Genomic DNA, 21443 nt, shown 5'->3' with positions numbered 1-21443 from the left:
TGTTTATCAAATTGTTGTTTTTTAATTCGCAGAATAATAAAACAAATAAAATGAAGTAATTTTATTGGTGTGAATTCAAATACAGGAATGATACTAGCTGTCATTTACAACATACAAAACTATACAAATACAACAATAAATACTCACACTTTCACTTATTTTTCTAAATGATAAGAGACTCACATTTTATATACATATATGTATTACTGGAAGGTGTTATTCATACTATATTAACAAGATAATACATTCATCTTTAACAATACAACAATTCATGATAACTTTATGTTTGATTTAAGTGAATGTTTGTATCATGTTTATAGTTTATTCCAGCTACACATACAGTAAAGTAAAAATGTCATTTTTTCCAAATGAAACTAAATGTTTCCTTTTCAGACAAATTAACAAAGATGGAACTATATCACTTAAATTGCAGAAAAGATTATATATTTCTGCTAGTATCAAATTCTAATTAAAGCTTTACATTTAATGGATCTTCAATTTAATCCCTAGTGGACTATATTTTGTATGTTGTAAAGGCGTCTTAGTATATATGTCAACTTCTATTGGTTATTTGCTTTTACTTATTCTAATCTGCCATTTCAGAATTTCAGAAATGAAACTTTTGTTAAGGTCTAAGGTCTAATAGAAGATGTTTTTCTAATTTAAAATTAGTTTTGAATTTTGCGATACGTTCTTAGTTTATTACAATAAAAGCAAAAGCTTAAACACATCAAGCATGTCAAGCGAATGGAAAACAAATGTCATTTTCTTGACTTTGTATATGCATTTCCTTATGTAGTAAATAGTGGACCAAAATATGGTCTGATAGCTAGCCAAATCTCTCACAAAACTAACAGACATAATAAGTAAAAATGTCAAAAATTGGTATAAAGATCTATGTAACTTCATAATGTGACCAGACAATACTTTTCATATTGAGTAAAACACATTCTAGATATTATAGTATTTATATTTTGACCAAATTTGAAGGCATGAGTGATCAACAATGAGTTATTTGTCAGACGTAAGTGATGTAAGAAGCTAAGAGACTGAAAACAAAATATCATACGTAACCCAGAGGCGAGTACACATTTTAACACTGATAACAATGATAATTTTAATGGGTTTTATACTACTAGTATATTTACAAAAATGTAAAGCGTGTTACACACATAAATATGAACATTAGCTTAAAGTATAAATTTTAAAATCTTGTCAAATCATTGCTAGATATGATGTCTCTGCTAATACATATGGCCATCTTCTGGCAGTTTTCTGGTATTCCTCAGTACCAGTTTAGTTATCTGTCCGATGTTGTCTACATCCTCAGCAGTATCCAGTTCATTTCGTATATCTTTTATTTCAGAAATAACCTTTATTCGTTCGATGGTCTGAATTATAAATACTTGTGTTAGAAAATAACATCATTCATATTATTTAAATTGCATAAGATGTAAGATATATTTCACTGTAATCCTAGTAAAACCATAGGGAAACATTGAAATCTATAACAGATTTATTTGTATTTCACTGTAATCCTAGTAAAACCATAGGGAAACATTGAAATCTATAACAGATTTATTTGTATTTCACTGTAATCCTAGTAAAACCATAGAAAACATTGAAATCTATAACAGATTTATTTGTATTTCACTGTAATCCTAGTAAAACCATAGGGAAACATTGAAATCTATAACAGATTTATTTGTATTTCACTGTAATCCTAGTAAAACCATAGGGAAACATTGAAATCTATAACAGATTTATTTGTATTTCACTGTAATACTAGTAAAACCACAAGGAAACATTGAAATCTATAACAGATTTATTTGTATTTCACTGTAATACTAGTAAAACCATAGGGAAACATTGAAATCTATAACAGATTTATTTGTATTTCACTGTAATCCTAGTAAAACCATAGGGAAACATTAAAATCTATAACAGATTTATTTGTATTTCACTGTAATCCAAGTAAAACCATAGGGAAACATTGAAATCTATAATAGATTTATTTGTATTTCACTGTAATCCTAGTAAAACCATAGGGAAACATTGAAATCTATAATAGATGTAAGATATATTTCACTGTAATCCTAGTAAAACCATAGGGAAACATTGAAATCTATAACAGATTTATTTGTATATTTGTTTAACTTTTTAAGTCAGTTGTTTTGTATGTTTGTGATGTTCGTTTACACAGTTTTAACAGCTTGATCAACTATTAAACAAAGGAACCAGGCTTATAATTTTGATACGCCAAACGCGCGTTTCGTCTACATAAGACTCATATCAGTGACGCTGAGATTAAAATAATTAAAAGCAAAACAAGTATAAAGTTGAAGAGCATTGAGGACCCAAAATTCCTAAAAGTTGTCCCAAATACAGCTAAGGTAATCTATGCCTGGGATAACAACAAATCTTAGTATTTCATGTAATTCTTACTTTTGCAAACAGTTAATTAAAAAAAAAAATGACCAAATAATTGATATTTCATGTCAACACCGAAGTGCTGACTACTGGGCTGGTGATAATCTCGGGGACGGACGAAACGTCAAATTATTGTAACATTAACCTTTAATGTTTGTTTGGGTAGCTCACGTAAAGTTGTCAATATAACGGAACTATACACAACTGTTATACAAGTGGGATGCTTAGCTAGCTACAAAACCATGTATATCTCACCATTTTCTCGTCTTAAAATGCCTGCAATATGTTTTCAACTTGTTTCGTTGGTTGTTAAAGTTTGATTTTGTCAGTTTTTATGGACTTAAACTTTTTGAATTTACCTTGGTGTTCGGTATTTACCTCGGTGTTCGGTATTTACCTTGGTGTTCGGTATTTACCTTGGTGTTCGGTATTTACCTCGGTGTTCAGTATTTACCTTGGTGTTTGGTATTTACCTTGGTGTTCGGTATTTACCTCGGTGTTCAGTATTTACCTTGGTGTTCGGTATTTACCTTGGTGTTCGGTATTTACCTTGGTGTTCGGTATTTACCTCGGTGTTCGGTATTTCCCTTGGTGTTCGGTATTTACCTTGGTGTTCGGTATTTTTGTTATACTAATTTTCCACTCAGAAAGCATTGCACTCTGATAAGGTTATATCCTAAATTTACATGAAAATATATAGTATGTTTGTCATTCTTGTGTATTTTTATAAATTATGTTCACCGAAATATGGTAAAATAAAGTTCTTATTTGTTTTTGCTTATTCCTTTCCCCTATTCCCTTCCCCTTACTCCTAAAGAAAACCCGGTCATTTATCCTTGAATTCCTTTTCTTAATCTTACTCTTCGACAAAAAATTTAGTGCACACTGAATAACACGCGTAGCGGGTTATTTAACAGTGTGCACCACATTTTTAATGTTATTTCGAATAGACAGAAAAAGTATTATAGTCATTTCTTATAATTTAATTTTAAACCGTAGGAAACCATGAAATAACGTTGATGACGTCACGGTCACATGACTAAATTATGTCTATTGCCTGATAACAAAATAACGTCAGCCAATCAAAAGACGCGTGACATCCAAAATTATCACTGATAACACTCAAAATTACCTTTTTATCCATAAAGACAATTAAAGTATCCAAAGAAAGTGGTTGGCAAAGTGTAAAAAAACGATGATGCAAGTATGCTAATGCAGCGGTAAGTTGTGAGACCAGACGAATACTCTCTCTAATGGTAAGTTTCCGCGTAGCAAACAGTTCTCTTAGCGTTATGTGCCTTGTCTGAAGCATCTGTGCATTTTTGATAAATACAGAAGCCATGCTTATTTCATCCGTTGAATCTGCAATAGTATATCATTTTTAGTAGATAGAAACAATTCGGACACAATCAATAAGCATTAAAATTGAGAATGGAATTGGGAATGTGTCAAAGAGAAAACAACCCGACCAAAGAGCAGAAAACAGCAGAAGGCCACCAATGGGTCTTCAATACAGCAAGAAAATCCTGCACCCACAGGCTTGCTTCAGCTGGCCCAAAACAAAAGTATGTACTAGTTCACTAGAAAAAGACGGTAAAGCCTCCTTTTCAAACTTTAAGGACAAACCACATATTGTAGGAGCATGCTTGAAATAAAACAGAAAAATGAAATGCACAGTCAAATCACCAATAAATGTTTACCAATACCAATATCAGTTAATTTTCGTTAATGATTATGACGTTTTCCATCTGAAGTTATCTACAACCTTTTTATTCGCTGTCCAGTGCGTTAGTTCACTTTATTGAACCTTCTCAAAACTTTTTCATTCGAGCATCACCGATGTAGACAAAACATGTGTCTGGAGTAAACGTTTTCATCCTGGTATCCATGATAAGTTTATAAGTGCCGATATGATATATCAATTATAATTATAAAGTCCCGAAAAAAATAATACATTTCTGCTACCTGGTTAAAAATGTTCTTTAACTTCGTTTTTAATTTCGCTGCCCATTGTTTTGATTCAAATGCCACTGATGATTCTTGTTTAGACGAAACGCGTATCTGGAGTCGATTTCACAAAAAAAACTTACGACTAAGATTGATCTTAAGTATACTGAATTGTTCATGACTTACGATTAATCTAAGTCGTAAATTGTTTTGTGAAATCGACTGTAGAATCCTTTTTGATAAAGCTTGTATCTTACCTTTACGTCGGTCTTTAACTTTAGACATCTTGAATATTTTGCTAGACATCTTTTCCATAATATTGGGTTTCTACAAATACACAATCAAACTTAAATAATTAAGAAAACCAAGGTAGGTGTAATGTCCGGCTCGGGTCGTTGTTTTTCGAGTAATTTGAAAATAAAATTATAATGTGCTGTTTTCATTTTTATTAGATATTCCTTTCAATTCAATGTTATTTATTGGGGGACGAGGGGTTTGTATTGATTTGTTTTGATTGTTTATTCCTTTTCATTAATCTTATTGCTTCTATGTTTTTTGGTCACTTAAATATGTATCAATGATTGAATATTATTGACTGTAAACACAAAGGTAGCATGCGATGCAATTAAAAGGATAATGAGTCCCTGTAAAGACCTTTTTGTAAGTTCCTTTGACTTATTTATATATCGTAATACAGCAAGGTTATTGTAAAATGTTTTCAGAACAGAAAGTTATCAATTATTGAAATTGGTTAAACTTTATCAACAAAGTAATCAAGTTTTGTGTCTTATGAAGAATATATTTTATTGTCCTTCGCAAAATTACAGTCAAAAACTAGAAAATGTCAGTTATTTATAAGAAAATGTGTTGAAAAATCCGTACGTTTTTAAATGTTGTTCTCGAAAAAAACCAGGACAATATAAATAAAGGCAATAGTAGTATACCGCTGTCGAATATTAATTGCTCGATTTTGAACTGAAACAAATCTTGGTTACAAACCAAAACTGAAGGAAATACATCACCTATATGTGGAAACAAACCGGAACAACAGAAGCACCAAACTTCTACAAAATTTACGGCAACATCAATAGAATCTGACTTGGTACAAGTCATTTATACTATACTACAGGGAAATTCTGTCGTCTGTGTTCAAAAGCATTCAGAATAAGATGAACGGTCGAAAAAAATAATAGCAAGCTCAATGTGATCGCATTGGACTTCATCCGAAAAAGCCTGATCTTCAATCGAAACTAGAGGCTCTTAAGAGCCTGTGTCGCTCACCTTGGTCTATGTGCATATTAACAAAGGACACAGATGGATTAATGACATAATTGTGTTTTGGTGATGTTGATATGTTTGTAGATCTTACTTTACTAAACATTCTTGCTTCTTACAATTATCTCTATTTATAATGAACTTGACCCATTAGTTACAGAGGAAAATAGTTTGTTAAAATTTACAAAAATTAACAAAATTTATGAAAATTATTAAAAATTGACTATAAAGGGCAATGACTCCTTAAGGGGTTAACTGACCATTTTGGTCCTGTTGACTTATTTGTGGATCTTACTTTGCTGATTACAGTTTATCTCTATCTATAATAATTTTCAAGATAATAACCAAAAACAGCAATATTTCCTTAAAAATTACCAATTCAGGGGCAGCAACCCAACAACCGGTTTTCCGATTCATCTAAAAACTTCAGGGCAGATAGATCTTGACTTGCAAAACAATTTAACCCCATGTCTGAATGCTCTTAATGCTTTGGCTTCAGAATTATAAGCCAAAATATACATTTTACCCTTATGTCCTATATTTAGCCATGGCGGCCATCTTCGTTGGTTGGCTGGGTCACCGCACACATTTTCAAAACTAGATAACTCAATGATGATTGTGGCCAAGTATGGTTAAATTTGGCAAAGTAGTTTTAGAGAAGAAGATAAATTTACGAAAAAATGGTAAAAAATGACTATAAAGGGCAATAACTCCTTAAGGGGTCAACTGACCATTTTGGTCATGTTGATTTATTTGTAGATCTTACTTTGCTGAACATTATTGCTGTTTACAGTTTATCTCTATCTATAATAATATTCAAGATAATAGCAAAAAAATAGCAAAATTTCCTTAAAATTGCCAATTCAGGGACAGCAACCCAACAACCGGATGTCCGATTCGTCTGAAAATCTTAGGGCAGATAGATCTTGAACTGATAAACAATTTAACCCTGTGAGATTTGCTCTAAATGCTTTGGTTTCAGAGTTATAAGCCAAAAACTACATTTTACCCCTATGTTCTATTTTTAGCCTTGGTTGGTTGGCTGGGTCACGCCACATATTTTTTAAATTAGATACCCCAATGATGATTGTGGCCAAGTTTGGTTAAATTTGGCCTAGTAGTTTCAGAGGAGAAGATTTTTGTAAAAGTTAACGACGACGGACGCCGGACGCTTAGTGATGAGAAAAGCTCACTCGGCCCTTCGGGCCAGGTGAGCTAAAAAGTGGACCGATTCATCAAAAAAAAAAAAAAAAAAAAAAAAAACGATCTCAGCACTAAACCTTCCGTGCAAAAATAAGGTTTTTGAATTAAATTCTTTGATATACAATTAGAAGCTATAACACAATAATCTCTAAACCATGTATGATTTAAAATATGTTGCCCATTTAACATTAAGTGATGAAAGAGGCTTTTACATAATGGATTTCCAGTTTTAAAAAGATATGTGAGTCAATGTAGCTTATTAATTACTGGTCATACCGCTTTTCTCCGTTATGCTTTGGTTGCAGGTGGACAGTGGTGAGTTGTCACGTGTGAAATCAGTTCGGATTTCCCACGTCTACTTTCTGACTGTCGGTACTTTACTTTCAATACTTTTTATGAAGTCGAACCTCAATACTTTCGTTCACTACACAATGTTTCCAGTTCCAGTTATCAAATGATATGGACTTAACGACAAGAGGGAGTATAATTTAAAAAAAATATTAATCATAACTGAAAATAAGATTTACTATAATATATGCAACAACTTGTCTTTTAAAAAATAATAGACAAAACTATAGGAAGAAATTTCAAACAGGACATTATATCACGCAACCAACAATCATGGGCAGTCTACAAGAAACTCAAATACTCCGGATAGAATACAGATAATGAAAATAAATGATTAAAACATTATATAAAACCTTCTTTCAGTTTAAACTATCTGTTTTGTGTGATTTGTGACTTGATAATGTTAATATACTAGTAATCGTTTTTCCAAATATACTCAATCAATCACGGTTAAAAACGATTTACTTTACGCAAATGTGATTATTGTTAAGCATACATACCTGCTTTATTGTTGAAAACGTATAAAGAAAAGGGTTCAATGCTGCATTTAGTGGCATCACAAATACAGCTACCCAAGAATAAACTTCGGACGGAAATACTTGACCAGCCATTGCTAGTATACCTAAGAAATGAAAATGAAAATAATATGATCTTCGTTATTAAAGTCATATGAAACGAGTGACTTGTGAAAAATAATATTTATCCAATTCTTGAACCAATGCATGTATATATCATAAAGTTAGTCTTCTGTGCACGATTTTATCATTTTTTACGCAAATATATCGTATAATCGTCATTTTTTTCTCTCTCTGTCTATCATGATTTAACAAATATGGCTTCTCATTAAATGCCGTGTTTTAAAGCCGAAGTTTACCGATGACACCCTATAGTAAACAATCAACAAAAAGCATGGGTATTGAGCACGTGTTTAACATGTACAATCAGATTATTGTTTATTTAAATGACAGATCCATGCGTATTGCGATCACCTGCTTTTTACGGGGAGGGTCACGCTAATGTCACTTTGCATACGGTAAATATGTCGGCGAAATGTTTCCTGGAAGCAAGCAATTAAAAATAAGTAAACTTCTTCTAAATGTGGACAAATTAAAGAATTTTCCTCAGAAAAAGTATATGTACATAAGTTGTATAATGAAAACTATCAATTTAGTTATAAAAAAAAAATATATGCATATTTTTTTTTTAATTTGAGGTCTCATATGACTTTAATAAATATATAACTATACGTTTGCATACCGCTAGATAGTCTTTATTTACACCGAAATTTATGCAAATGCATTTAATTATGTATAATAACATTATCGATAAAATTGTGAATGCAAATTGGGAATATGCCAAAGAAACAACTACCCGACCATAGGTCAGAAAACGATCTTAGACCACCAAGGGGTCTTCAACGCAACGACAAAATCTAGCACCAGCAGGCAGACCTTACCTCGCCCTTTAATAGAAATGTGTACTAGTTTAGTGAAAATAGACGCTATACTTAACTCTAAAACATAAATGAACTAAAATGAAAAAAAAAAAAAAAAAAACATACAAGACTAACAAAGTACAGAGGCTCCTGACTTGGGACAGGCGCAAACATGCGGCGGGGCTAAACATGTTTTGAGATATATCAATCCTCCTCCTATACCTCTAAACAATGTTGAATAAAGAAACACACACCGATACGTACAATAAAAATATTTTTAAAAGAAGTTCGAGTCCGATGTCAGAATAGGTTACAAAAGAAACTAAGCAAACTGACAATGATACATAAATCAACAAAAGACTACAAGCAGTTACTGACAAACCAGCTGAATTAAACTGATTGAAAGATTATGTCTTCATTCTAGGGAAATCGAGCACAACCCCTTTAGTTAGGGGTTTAATATCATAACATCATAAAGTATATGTGAAGAACATAACCCTTATCATCCCAACAACTGGTTTTACAATAAATGTGTTTATTTACAATGAAAAGACTCTAAGAGTGAATTGATATTAATACCAAATTATGCCATACTAATTGCAATTTCAGTATATTTTACTAACTGAGATTCTTTTCACCCCCAAATGGTGTGAACTTTCATACAAATGAGAGGTTTAGCTAGCTTTAAAACCATGTATAAGCCACCATTTTCTACATTAAGAAAATGCCTGTACCAAGACAAAAATATGACAATTGTTATCCATTCGTTTGATGTGTTTGAGCTTTTGATTTTGCCTTTCGATTACGAACTTTCCGTTTCGAATTTTCCTCGGAGTTCGGTACTTTTGTTCTTTTACTCTTTGATACTTTTTGCTACATAAAAAATGAATATAACACCTCATAAGTGTTATGCGTTTAAAGGGCTCATCTGGATTTTACTTCATCAGGAACGCTTAAAACCAACTATTTGAAAACCAAATGGTTATGGGCCGAATCAATTGGACAGCTTCATGACCAAAAGGGACAAATGTAATCAGCTTTGCCTGGAGAAGTGGAAGCTCATTGTTTTTTAATTCAATTCGTAAAAAAAATTGCTTTTACATCATACAAGTTCCCAATCACTGACTACTGAGCTTTGCAGATTCATTTTCGGGGTACCAAACACTTCGATTAAATATATTTGGCTACTTTAATTTTCGTAAAATTTTCAAATGATATTTACTTTGACCTGATGACAAAATTAAATAAAAAAATTGAGCAACACAATTTAACCGGAATAGTTAAATTAGGAATTAGATATATAGCAGTGTGACAAACACTTATTTTGATCTCTAAGAAGCTAACAAATAGTATGTGATTTAAGAGTTCAGCTGATTTGCTATTCTGAACCCTCTCAAGGTATTAACAAGGCTTTCTTTTTTACGTGTCAAGAAGCTTGAATTTATTTACTCATAGTTCGTGATTAAAAGGTTCAGCTGATTTGTAAAAAGGTAAGTCCCTTAGGTGTTCTGAACCTCTTAACGTATTAATCACACACGCTATTTTTTATGTCATTTTTTACATTGATTTATGGAAGACTTACCCATAATTCCAACAGGAAACCAACAAAGAAAGTCTGTTAAAACAATCAAAAATAATCTTCTAGCCAGTGTTATGTCTTGTTTTGTCCTCTTCGTCGTTATTCTATTACTACTTTTAGCTACATTGTAAATTGACAATTGACACCCAGCTATAACAATAAATGCAATGCTGTTGAAGAACACGAAAATAGCTGTTGAATATTCCCATCCGCTGACTTTCTGTCGGGAAAATGGTAAAGCCAAACAAACTGCTGTTCTTGAATAAAACATATTAGAAAAATATGTCGTTTCTAAAATCGGTACCACAGCTATGATGACTACAAATAACCAGCAAACCAAAGTCGAGACCTTTGCTATTTTGTATGTTATCCGCCATCCGCCAAATGGAAACTTTACCATTAGATAGCAATCAAAAGTCGTTAACATGACAAAACAAACAGATGCCTCACATGAAATTGCTGCAATAATACCTGCAAATTTACAAACAAAACTATCTCGCCATTCACGGTCATGTAAAATATAGTTTCCAGAGTAGTACATATCAGCTACAGCAATAATCCCGAGGTACACACCCATCAGCATGTCTGAAACACCAAGATTCATAATGAATAACCAATTTGCCTTAAATAGTAGCGTTTGTTCGTTGATGATACGATAAATTATAACTCCAATATTTCCAATCAAAGCATTTATAGCAATAGTCCAAAGGCACACACGTAATACATCATTTCTCATCAAATTGCTACACGAGGAAAATTCGTCCATTTTTGGGAAACAGTTCTCTGCAGAAACAGATTCTGGTTTTAAACAACAAAATACATAGGAATCAGTTTTCATTTTTGTTAAATGAGAAAGACGGGAAAATATATCAGGAGAAACCTTTGTCACATCGTTTTGTGTCAAATCAATTGTCAGAAGAGATACAAGTCCATCAAATACATTTTCCTCTACAGTTGTTAGTCCATTCCCTGTTATGTTAAACGTTTCAAGGTTTTCTAAACCAATAAATGTCCCATTAAAAAGTGTTTTTATTCTAGTTCCAGAAAGTTCCAAATCTTTAACATTAGGTAATGCCATGAACGCATTTGGTTTGATAAATCCCAGCATCAGATTGCCTTTTAAGTTTAAGGTTACTAGTTTAGTGCGACCATAGAACGTGTAACTTTGCAGAACCTTTAATTTGTTGCTACTCAAATCTAAATGAAGGAGGTTCATTAATTTTTCAAATGAGTATGGCATAATCTTGTCAATGCTGCAGTTGAATAGTTTGAAATCAGCCAGGTATGTATATGCAGGAACAATCAAATTATTATTCGGAAACAACGAGCTGCTCAAATCTAATTTTCTAGCTTCAACAGACAAATCCTTGAAAATTTTTTCTACTTCTTTTTGATGACATATAAATACAAAACCTTCACATGAACATCCAATAGGACATGTGAAATCACATCCAACTTCATCATCCCCATGAGGACATTGTCTTATGTTGTTACAAACCTCATCAAATAACAAACAAGTGGTTGACTGTTGACATCTATATAATCCAGGACAGGTCAAATTTCCTGAAAGCAACCATATATAAAAACTCATTAAATTTGTATAAACTATCCCAAATTAAAAGATAATAATGATAAGTTGTGATTGAAAATTTTCAGTTGAAAAAAAACAAAACAAATGTCTAAATCTTAAGTTTCCATTGTCTTTAAGAAAAGTTGACATTTGAAGGTTTTGGCTCTGTTTATATCCTCGTAGCGAAAAGTAAAATTACAAAAATACTGATCTCTGAGGAAAATTCAAAAAGGAAAGTCACTAATCAAATGGCAAAATCAAAAACTGAAACACATCAAACGAATGGATAACAACTGTCATATTCCTGACTTGGTACAGGCATTTTCTTATGTAGAAAATGGTGGATTGAACCTGGTTTTATAGCTAGCTAAACCTCTCACTTGTATGACAGTCGCATCAAATTCTTTTATACTGACAACGATGCGTGAACAAAACAAACAGACACAATAGATAAAAATGTCAAAAATAGGGGTACAGCGAACAACATTGTGTTATCATCTTAATCACTATAAAAACTAACAAATGTAACAAAGAAGCACAAAAAGGCATACATCAAATTAAACATCCTCATTTTGCTTTTTTACAATACGATTTTATTTATCTATGTAAAATCCACCCATAAAGGATTGAAATGTTTTAAGTACTGGCGTAGAATCGCGCTTTACGTCACACAGGTAGATATCAAATAATTTTGTCGTTCAAAGTATGACGGGATACATAAGTACAGAGTCACGTCAAATGGATATCACAAAAAACAGACTTAACAGTAAAAGCAATATTAATGAGAAAAATAATTTTGTCGTTCAAAGTATGACGAAATGGATATCACAAAAAGCAGACTTAACAGTAAAGGTAATATTAATAAAGACAAATAAAAAAAATACTATAACACGTTATTAAGATGATAAACAACGTCAGTACGCAGAATCTATACTTCAAGACCATCGTGTATTATTTGTGAAGATGATACGGAATATTTATCAAAAAGGTCTTGGTTTCTTCCGATGAACTTTTAGAAAAAGGACGAGACGTTCTTTGACATACCCCTGGTTCATCAACTTTCTGCTCAGACACTGGTGACGTTTTACAAAGTCTGAGTAGGAGCTGCAAGCTCTTGAATACCAAATAAGTTGGGAAATGTATATCCCATTTGCAGGTGAAGTTGGTATATTGCTACTAAGGTGGAGGAAATTGATAATTTCAAAATTAAAATCGTCTCGTTTGTCATAGATTCTGGTACTGAGATGACTGTGTATGTCAAATTCGATGTATAAGTCTAAAAATGAGGCAGAGGAAGCCGTGTCTGTTGTTTCTTTAATTTCTAGTTCTGGGGGATATATTAATGGAACCCAATCAGAAAATTTCGGATTTTTAATGGAAAGAACATCATCAATACAACTGAAAGTGAAATTAAATAACCTGGCTTCTTTGATCTTCTTGTTTTGACAAGTGTCTGAAGGAACTCCGATTCATATGAAAATAAAAAGAGGTCGGCAAGAAGAGGCGCACAGTTCGTTCTCATAGGAATGCCAACAATTTGTTGAAAAAGTCTACCTCCAAATTCAACAAATACGTTGTCAATAAGAAACTCAAGCATACTGATCACTTGTTCCTCTGTGTAGCATGTTTTACCCCTTTGTTCACTATTAACAAAATATGCTTTATGGTATCCCAAAGCAATAAATTTATAGCGTATGCTACCATTTTTATGTTGAAAAGCATTGTGGATTATTTCTTTTAGACGATTTTTCATGCTTCCCTACTGAAATAGATATCATACCTTTATGAATAAGAAGATGTGGTATGAGTGCCAATGAGACAACTCTCCATCCAAGTCACAATGTCTAAAAAGTTAACAATTATAGGTCAAAGTAAGACCTTCAACATTCAAACAGGAAAACCAACGGTCTAATTCATATAAAAAACGAGAAACGAGAAACATCTATGAACCAACCAACAACTGAACAGCAGGCTTCTGACTTAGGACAGGTGTATAAAAATGAAGCGGGTTTAAACGTTTTAACAGGCGCCATACTTCATCCTAACCTGAGACAGTAGTGTAACATTACAACATAAAAAGACACAATATGAAATATCAATTGAAATGGCTATGTTCATAATCAAACAGTTAAATATTTTTAGTTATGTTTTAATAGATTAAAAAAAAAACAATGTTAGCATCGTTTAAGACAATATAGCTACAGTCTGATGATACGTATTTAAGAAAAAGCGTGTGCATTAGGATGAAAACAACATTATAATGTCAAGAAGACTTATAATTGGTTACCACAAAATAATTCATCATCGCCATGGGTGCAATGTTTTCTGCCGTCACAAAGTAAGCTTGATGAAATGCAGTGACCCTCTTTGCATTTGAAGAAGCCTGGCTGGCAAATCTCTTTTTCTACAAAATATATTGTTTTTTTTTTTTTTTTATAAAAGTGTATTTTTAGGGGTGATTGAACAAAGATTCGCAGATTTATAGTTGGAAACAAGAATGAAATGTTTTCTACAATTAAACACAAGATTGTTCCATTATAGACAGTTGTCCATTCAATACGTAGAACTATAAATCGTCCAAAGTTTGAGTAAAACATGAAAACAACACGTTATAAATGTCATGCGTCCGAAGCGCTTTTCTAGATTTACTTTCATCAGGAACGCCCAAAGCCGAATACTTGAAAGCCAAGGATGTGTAAGAACCGAAATAGTTGAAGAGCTTATAACCAAAAAGGACCTAAACAAAAAGCCAAATTTAGTAAAAAAATTTAACACTTTTATTCCACGGATTGATATGAAAAGAATGCAAACTGAGAAAAAGTCTCAAAAAACATTTGCTATCAATACTAGTAGTTTAATTACTATCATAAGACCATAGATAAAATAACCTTCACATATGGTCAAACTCGGAACAATATCACAATAAAAAGATGGTGGCTTTGTAACTCGACTCTAGTCGTAAGTACCGAACAGTTTACGTGTTGACTGGGGGACTATTCTTAATCATTTGAACGAGAGAGGTGAAAGATACTTAAAGCTAGGTTCACACTGCCGATCAGATCAACTCGATCAAGCCCGATCAAGCCAAATTACGTGATCGGGAGACTAGTCTGACTCAATCGACAAGAATGTTCGGGATAGTCTACCATGCTCGTCAACGATCTGACTTACTACCCTAGAGTTTTTGACATGTCAAAAACATTCGAGTAAGGATCGAGAAGCAAGTCACTCGAGAAGATATGGAGAATTCGTCGAGTAGCGGTCGAATTGATCGGGAAAGGATCGTGTAGAGATCGAGTTTGGTCGGAATACACAAATTTTACCGATCAGTACTCGATCATTTCGACCTTTGCTCGACTAATGTCCGATCATTTGCAGATTAACTCGACCAATGTTCGATCGCTTCCAGATCACTGCGACTTGTATATTTATTTTGTCCCAGACCAACTCCACCAATACCCGATCTCTTCGCGACCACATTCGACTACTCTTCGATCTCTACTCGGCCATACACGAGAACACATGACTGCTACACGATTCTCTAAAAGTGTGTGCAGATCTGATTAACTCTCATAATTCTGCTTCCGCAAAAATATATTGGCAACATTATTTTTAACTGTACAAAAAATTCCTCCATGTAGAGTACGTGTCTTTACTTTTGCAAGAAGAGGTAACATTTTAAAAGAGAGGCAAAAGACACTTAAAAACAATCAAACTCAAAGGTAAAAAAAATCGACACAGCCACAGCGAAAAACGGTAACCGACGAGAAGACAAACAACAGTACACATAACATAGAAAACTAAAAACTGAGCAACACGTAACCCAACAAAATCCGGGATGATCTCAGATGTTCCGGAAGGGAAGAAAATCCTGCAATTTTGGAACCGGTGGACTTTTCAAATATTCATTGTTAGACTGCTGATGACTAAGTTATGATCTTTCAAAGTTGGTTTATAAGAACATCAAGATTATATTTTACCGGTTTTATGGGCTATTTTCTGTTTTGTCAGTCCGTATTTTCCGTTTGGTTTGAAGATGTTGTACAACTGCCAATGAGACAGCTCTTCACAGAACACCAAATGACACAGAAATTATCAATAACAACTTTATGTCACCTTTATAAATACAGTCAATTTTTTTTCATTCGAACTTTTTGAAGGAAATTTATTTTTTATTTGGTGCGTATTTCTTTCTAACAGTAACGATACAAACTGTTTAGCGATCACACGATTTGATCATTTGTTTCTAACATACTTTTGCAAGTTTTCATAAACGTTGACGAACTATACACTCGCTACAAATGCGTCTACAGTTTGTCGTTCGTCGTTTGTTAGTTCAAACGATGCATTTCTTTCTAACTTTAACATTAAATCAATTATCTAAACGTGTTCTTGCTTGTCATAACTCAAAACATTGTCTAAAATTACTCGTAATTTCAATCCCCTCTAACCAAACGATGCATTTGTTTCTACTTCTGTAACGTTTAACAAACTATAACAAACGGCAAACAACGTTTACCAAACTTTGGTTAGAAAGAAATGCACTATTGATCTCTTGATAGATATATGTAAAATTGTAAACTGTTTCAGAAAAGGAATCACTCCAGGGGATTGAAATTCTACTTTGGGTCAAATTTTGGGGAAATACGTGACATCTTTGGCCTCTTTTTTACCCTCTTTTTCGGCAAATGCATTCAGTTTGTTGCCATACAGCAAAAAGAAAATACATATCTTTAACCATTCAACTACTGGATAACAAATCTATGAATAATACTGATTACATACTTATGCACATATATTTGACAAACAGTACGCTTTATTTGTAAGAAAGCAAGGAAATCAGTATAGTAAAGTTTATGTATATTGCTATCTAACATAAGCACTTATCCAGTGACAAATCTCATCTTGTGGTGTCATTTCCAAAAAAGAGCAACAAAACTACCATTATATATCAGCGTCCACTATGAGGAAGTTTTATAAGCATTAGGTTCCTCTTTGTTGAGCTAGTGCAAGTCTCTCATACTGACCACACAGTGGTCGTCGTGTCAGCCACTGCCTCACCTATATTTCTCGGTGCCTGTTGCTGTCTACACCTTCTTGTTCGTTTTCTATGCACTCTACAAGCTCCGTCACAGCTATTAACCTGTCTCTCTGAGCTCTTACCACCTTGCCCCATCTTCGCTAGCCAAGGGTTACGATCCACTTCCCGCCTCTGAGAAGTGGATCGTAACTCTTGGCTAGCGAAGATGCACCTTGCCCACAAATTCAATTGCTTTATTTCTATGTAGATATTTTAAATGTATGATTTTACTTGGACCTTCTACTGAATATAACCAAATAAACGGAGAATGTGTCCATGGGACACTGATAATGCCCCAGCTATTATATATAATATTATAAAGGGTCATGTTGTGACGTACGTGCGTACGGACGGACAAGGGTAACACTTAATGCCCATTCCGAAGCGGCGGGGAATGACAAATTCGGACGTTTTTATACTAAAAAAGTGCATACACGACCAATTCCCGATTATCCCTACGACCCATATACGATCAGATCGATTAAGTCTGGTCGAGATCAGGCTGAGATCGTGAATAGTTGATTTTGTCTAGCTAGTCGAGTAAAGATCGTGTAAAGATCGTGAATTGATCGGAATTATCGAATGAGTATTAGCTTTGTTGTCGGGATGGAATCGTGATGGAGTCATTAAGGAGTCGTCAATGGTCGAGTAAAGGTCGTGTACAGTCGGATGGTGGTCGGGTAGAAGTCGTTAACAGGCCCGATTAAGAATTTGGTTGAGCTTGGTCGTGGAAATTTAGACAATCGGGATCATCGAGTTGATCTGATCGGCAGTGTGAACCTAGCTTTAGGGATATACAAACTCATTAGTTGAAGAAAACCAGTCAACGCCATGGCAAAAAACGAAAAACGACGAAAAGTCAAATAACAGTGTGTACAATAAATAAAACTAATGACTGAGCAACAGGAACCCCACCAAATTCCGAGGGGGATATCAGGTGCTCCGAAGGGTAGGCAGATTCTGTTCCACATGTAATGTTTTTTATAGTACAATTTTTTTTTTGTCTTACCGCAGTGCTGAAGATGAGTCATATCTCTACAACCATTTATATCATTTCTTTCATTCACACGCATTATACAGTGATCTGTATAGTTATACAACTTTCCATCATAACACAAGGACTGGCTACTGGAAACATTTTTCGAAATTTCTGAGAAATAAATATAAGAGTAGTTTACCGATGTTCAAATCGTATAAATCGATTAAAAAAGATAAACGAAGGGAACAAGAAAAAGTGAGGGACTCCAAGTAAACAAAGAAAATATATTCTATACGTTTAGTGAAAAATCTAATCAAACGCATTCATCTAAGAGAATGAAGCACACATTAACTAATGATGTACGAATCACGTATCTTACTGACACAAAAAGAAACATTACAAGAATTCATATACAGGAGATTATCAATTAAATTTCGTGACACACTTTAACATATAATTTTTTTTAATTGAATATCCAAAGTATGGTGTTTTTTCGGAAACATTAGAAACGATAATACAGGTCTATAACATTTCTTCAAATTTTTTTCAGCTAAAACATTTATAAATACATTAATGCTGTCTGTACTTAAAATGTTACCTGATTTACATACAACAGGTCCAACTGTCACATCATAAAATCCCTCGTCACTGTAAGATTTATCTGGAACACCGTAACGATGAAACGGAAGTCTATCGGGATTTGAAATGACTATATTATCAGTAAACACTCTATTGACATCTGATCGACTCCAGTCCATGCCTCCAATACAATGGCAACTACAGAACAAGGAAACTAATGTGATGATGATAATGGAATGCACTTTGTTTGAAACAGTTTCATACGGCATCTATACGGTATGAATTGTAAGGTGTTATATTGTGCAATATTGAATTAGCTTTATGTCTGACTATCAAATACTTGCATTTCTATTGACTTTCAAATATATAGTAAAATTAAGTTGAATTTACCATGTTAATTTTTTTATGTGTTATGATAAGGAACCTATATCAAAAAAAGGTTATAAATGTAAAGCATACACTGTGATCATAAGAATCGGAAACAACTTATATACCAAACTTCAAGAGCTCAAACAAACAAAAATCTGACACCGTTTACCACAAATAGCTGATATTTATACCAATCAAAGTGATTCGACATCTGTCGATACCATTTCTACATAAACTTTCATCAGGGCTTACAGTTCGAAGAACAAGCACCAGCAGTAGATAGCGATAAACAGTGCAAAGGCTTTCTGATATTAATAGATACAATCGTCAAAAATTCACTTTGACTAAGTGGGTTTTGTATAAATGAAACGACTCCTATGACTATGAGAATGATGGTACTTTGTTCGTCAAAATTAGGTATAGTTCGTTTACTTGCCTATTATTGCATGCCTCAACAACTATGACAACAGATTCATTATACTTTTCAGAGTTATCAGATATAGCGTCGTGGTAATAGCATCTTAGTTTGACATTTTGTGAACACTGGTGGTTGTCCTTCTTCATTACACTCTTTATCATATCCCCAGGAAAACTATATACTTTTTTAATTTTAGTTTCTAGTTTATCAGAGCCATAAAAGACAAAGAATAAGTCAACATCATTATAATAAAAGAATGTTGAGACCAGTAAAGTATTGCCTTGATCATTGAATTCACAGTATACCAAATATGTATCTGGAATAAACAAAAATTGAAATGACATCCTCACGTATTGTAACTTGTTTGAATTATTTTCAAACTTTACTTTATGAAACAAATGTTCTTTAACCACAATATTGATATATTTGTTATGTAATTTTTTATACAACATACTAGAAGAGAAAAACACACAAGCGACTTAACAATATACATTATACTTTAAAAATGACTTTACAATGCAAATTAAACGTATAAAGCGTCAATCGACTGCTATTTATACCTTCAAAGAATCATTACGATATACATTGTACTGAAAAAGGGATTAATTATGGCAAGCCGTTCTCGTCAAAACTGTGTTTAAACCATTTTTCGAGAAATTTACACACTGAGAATTACAACAAAGCACACTGAGATTTAAAAACTTCAAAACGCACACTGAGAATTGAAAATTACACACTGAGAATTGAAAATTACACACTGAGAATTAAAAATTACACACTGAGATTTCATAAAGACGCACTGAGATTACAAAAATGAAAAACGCACACTGAGAATTGAAAATTACGGCCTTCAACAATGAGTAAAACCAATATCGTATAGTCAGTATTAAAAGGCCCCTTTATGACAAAAAGTGAGAAAAAAAATCACATGAAAAAGCCAACGGCCTGGCCTGATTTATGACAAAACAATGAAAAAAACAGAAATGACAGGCAGCAATTAACGATAACCAATGAATTATATGCTCCTAACGTGGGACATGCACATACTAATATGGCTTATGAATTATGTAATGATTCTTTGACTGATTAATGCTACAACTCCCTCAGGAAAATTGCCCTAAGGTAGTTATGTATTTCCAATAAGGCTAATTTTCTTTTTGAGGCTCTGAATTGTTTTAAGCTTTACATACATGTTGTGTTGACCTCACCAAAGATATGATATTCTAGATTACGTAAATATGTATTTGTTTTAAAAAATTCAGTGGTTATCGTCATATTTGTTTTACGATTATTGTTTTGTACATCAGGCCTTTGGTTTTCTAATTTTTGAATTGAATTCCATTTGATTATACTATACTAAAGAGGTACTGCTTTCTTTGATTCGACAAGAAAACTCCAAGGGATGTACTACTCCTTTGCACGATCTAATCCGTAGTTTCCAACAAATAATTTACTCCCTTGCATAGAAAACATCATTAAAGGATAACATACTTCTTTACAAGAAAGAACAATAAGTTAAGTCAAGGAGTGCAAAGTCGTTTTGATAAGTTTTGTAGGCATTTTTGACTTGACACTAAACGTGGCACCTCCCCGTATACTGGTATACATTCATGTGCAAATTTGCAATACAATAAAGCTTTGTTTAAAACTGTAATTTCACTCAATGTTGCTTGATGATCTTTGAACAAACAAAACACTTAATAATATAATTTAAATGTAAATATCATCTAGATAAATAAATAAAAAAGTCTGATATATGCTATTATCCCAAACACTTACATGTATTGTCTTTATTTGAATTGATTCACAGCTGCATATCTAAATCACTAGTTTTTCTCGACTTTAGATATTTTGTTGTAGAAAAATTGTATTATTTTATTTTTAAACGTTACATACCCAGTGTTTCGACTTAACTACAACAGGCAAAAGCTCTAGCACATTAATATTCAAGTTTAAATCAATAATAAATCTTTGAAACTCCTTGTGTTTTTTATTCCACGATCAACAACCAGAAAGACAAGCATAAGAAAAAATTTCAAAATCTGACTTAATCAATTCTTCAATAACCAAAGTAGATACATGTACTTCATTATACAAGGGTACAAAAGTTACCGAGAAATTTATTTTTTTAAACAATTTTTGGGTATTTCTATCCACTCTTAATTGTTTACTAATTTAATAATCTTGACATGAACAATCTATCGGGTCTCACGCAAGAAACTGCAATATTC

At 33.0% G+C, this 21443-nt stretch overlaps 1 protein-coding gene across 1 annotated transcript; it reads right to left on the bottom strand.

Annotated features, from left to right (window-relative positions):
* Window positions 1-498: 498 nt before the first annotated feature.
* LOC143046112 (uncharacterized) lies at window positions 499-18014 on the bottom strand. Its single transcript, XM_076219113.1, has 7 exons — window positions 17877-18014; window positions 14075-14191; window positions 10221-11780; window positions 7704-7825; window positions 4635-4704; window positions 3563-3792; window positions 499-1391 (listed from the first exon to the last, which is right to left on the bottom strand). Exons 1-7 carry the CDS (start codon window positions 17938-17940, stop codon window positions 1245-1247), a joined length of 2310 nt encoding a protein of 769 aa, XP_076075228.1. The 5' UTR covers window positions 17941-18014; the 3' UTR covers window positions 499-1244.
* Window positions 18015-21443: the final 3429 nt, after the last annotated feature.

Source organism: Mytilus galloprovincialis, chromosome 9, assembly GCF_965363235.1.
Source record: "Mytilus galloprovincialis chromosome 9, xbMytGall1.hap1.1, whole genome shotgun sequence".
Classification (NCBI taxonomy): Eukaryota; Metazoa; Mollusca; class Bivalvia; order Mytilida; family Mytilidae; genus Mytilus; species Mytilus galloprovincialis.
This window is presented reverse-complemented; position numbering and strand designations above follow the sequence as displayed.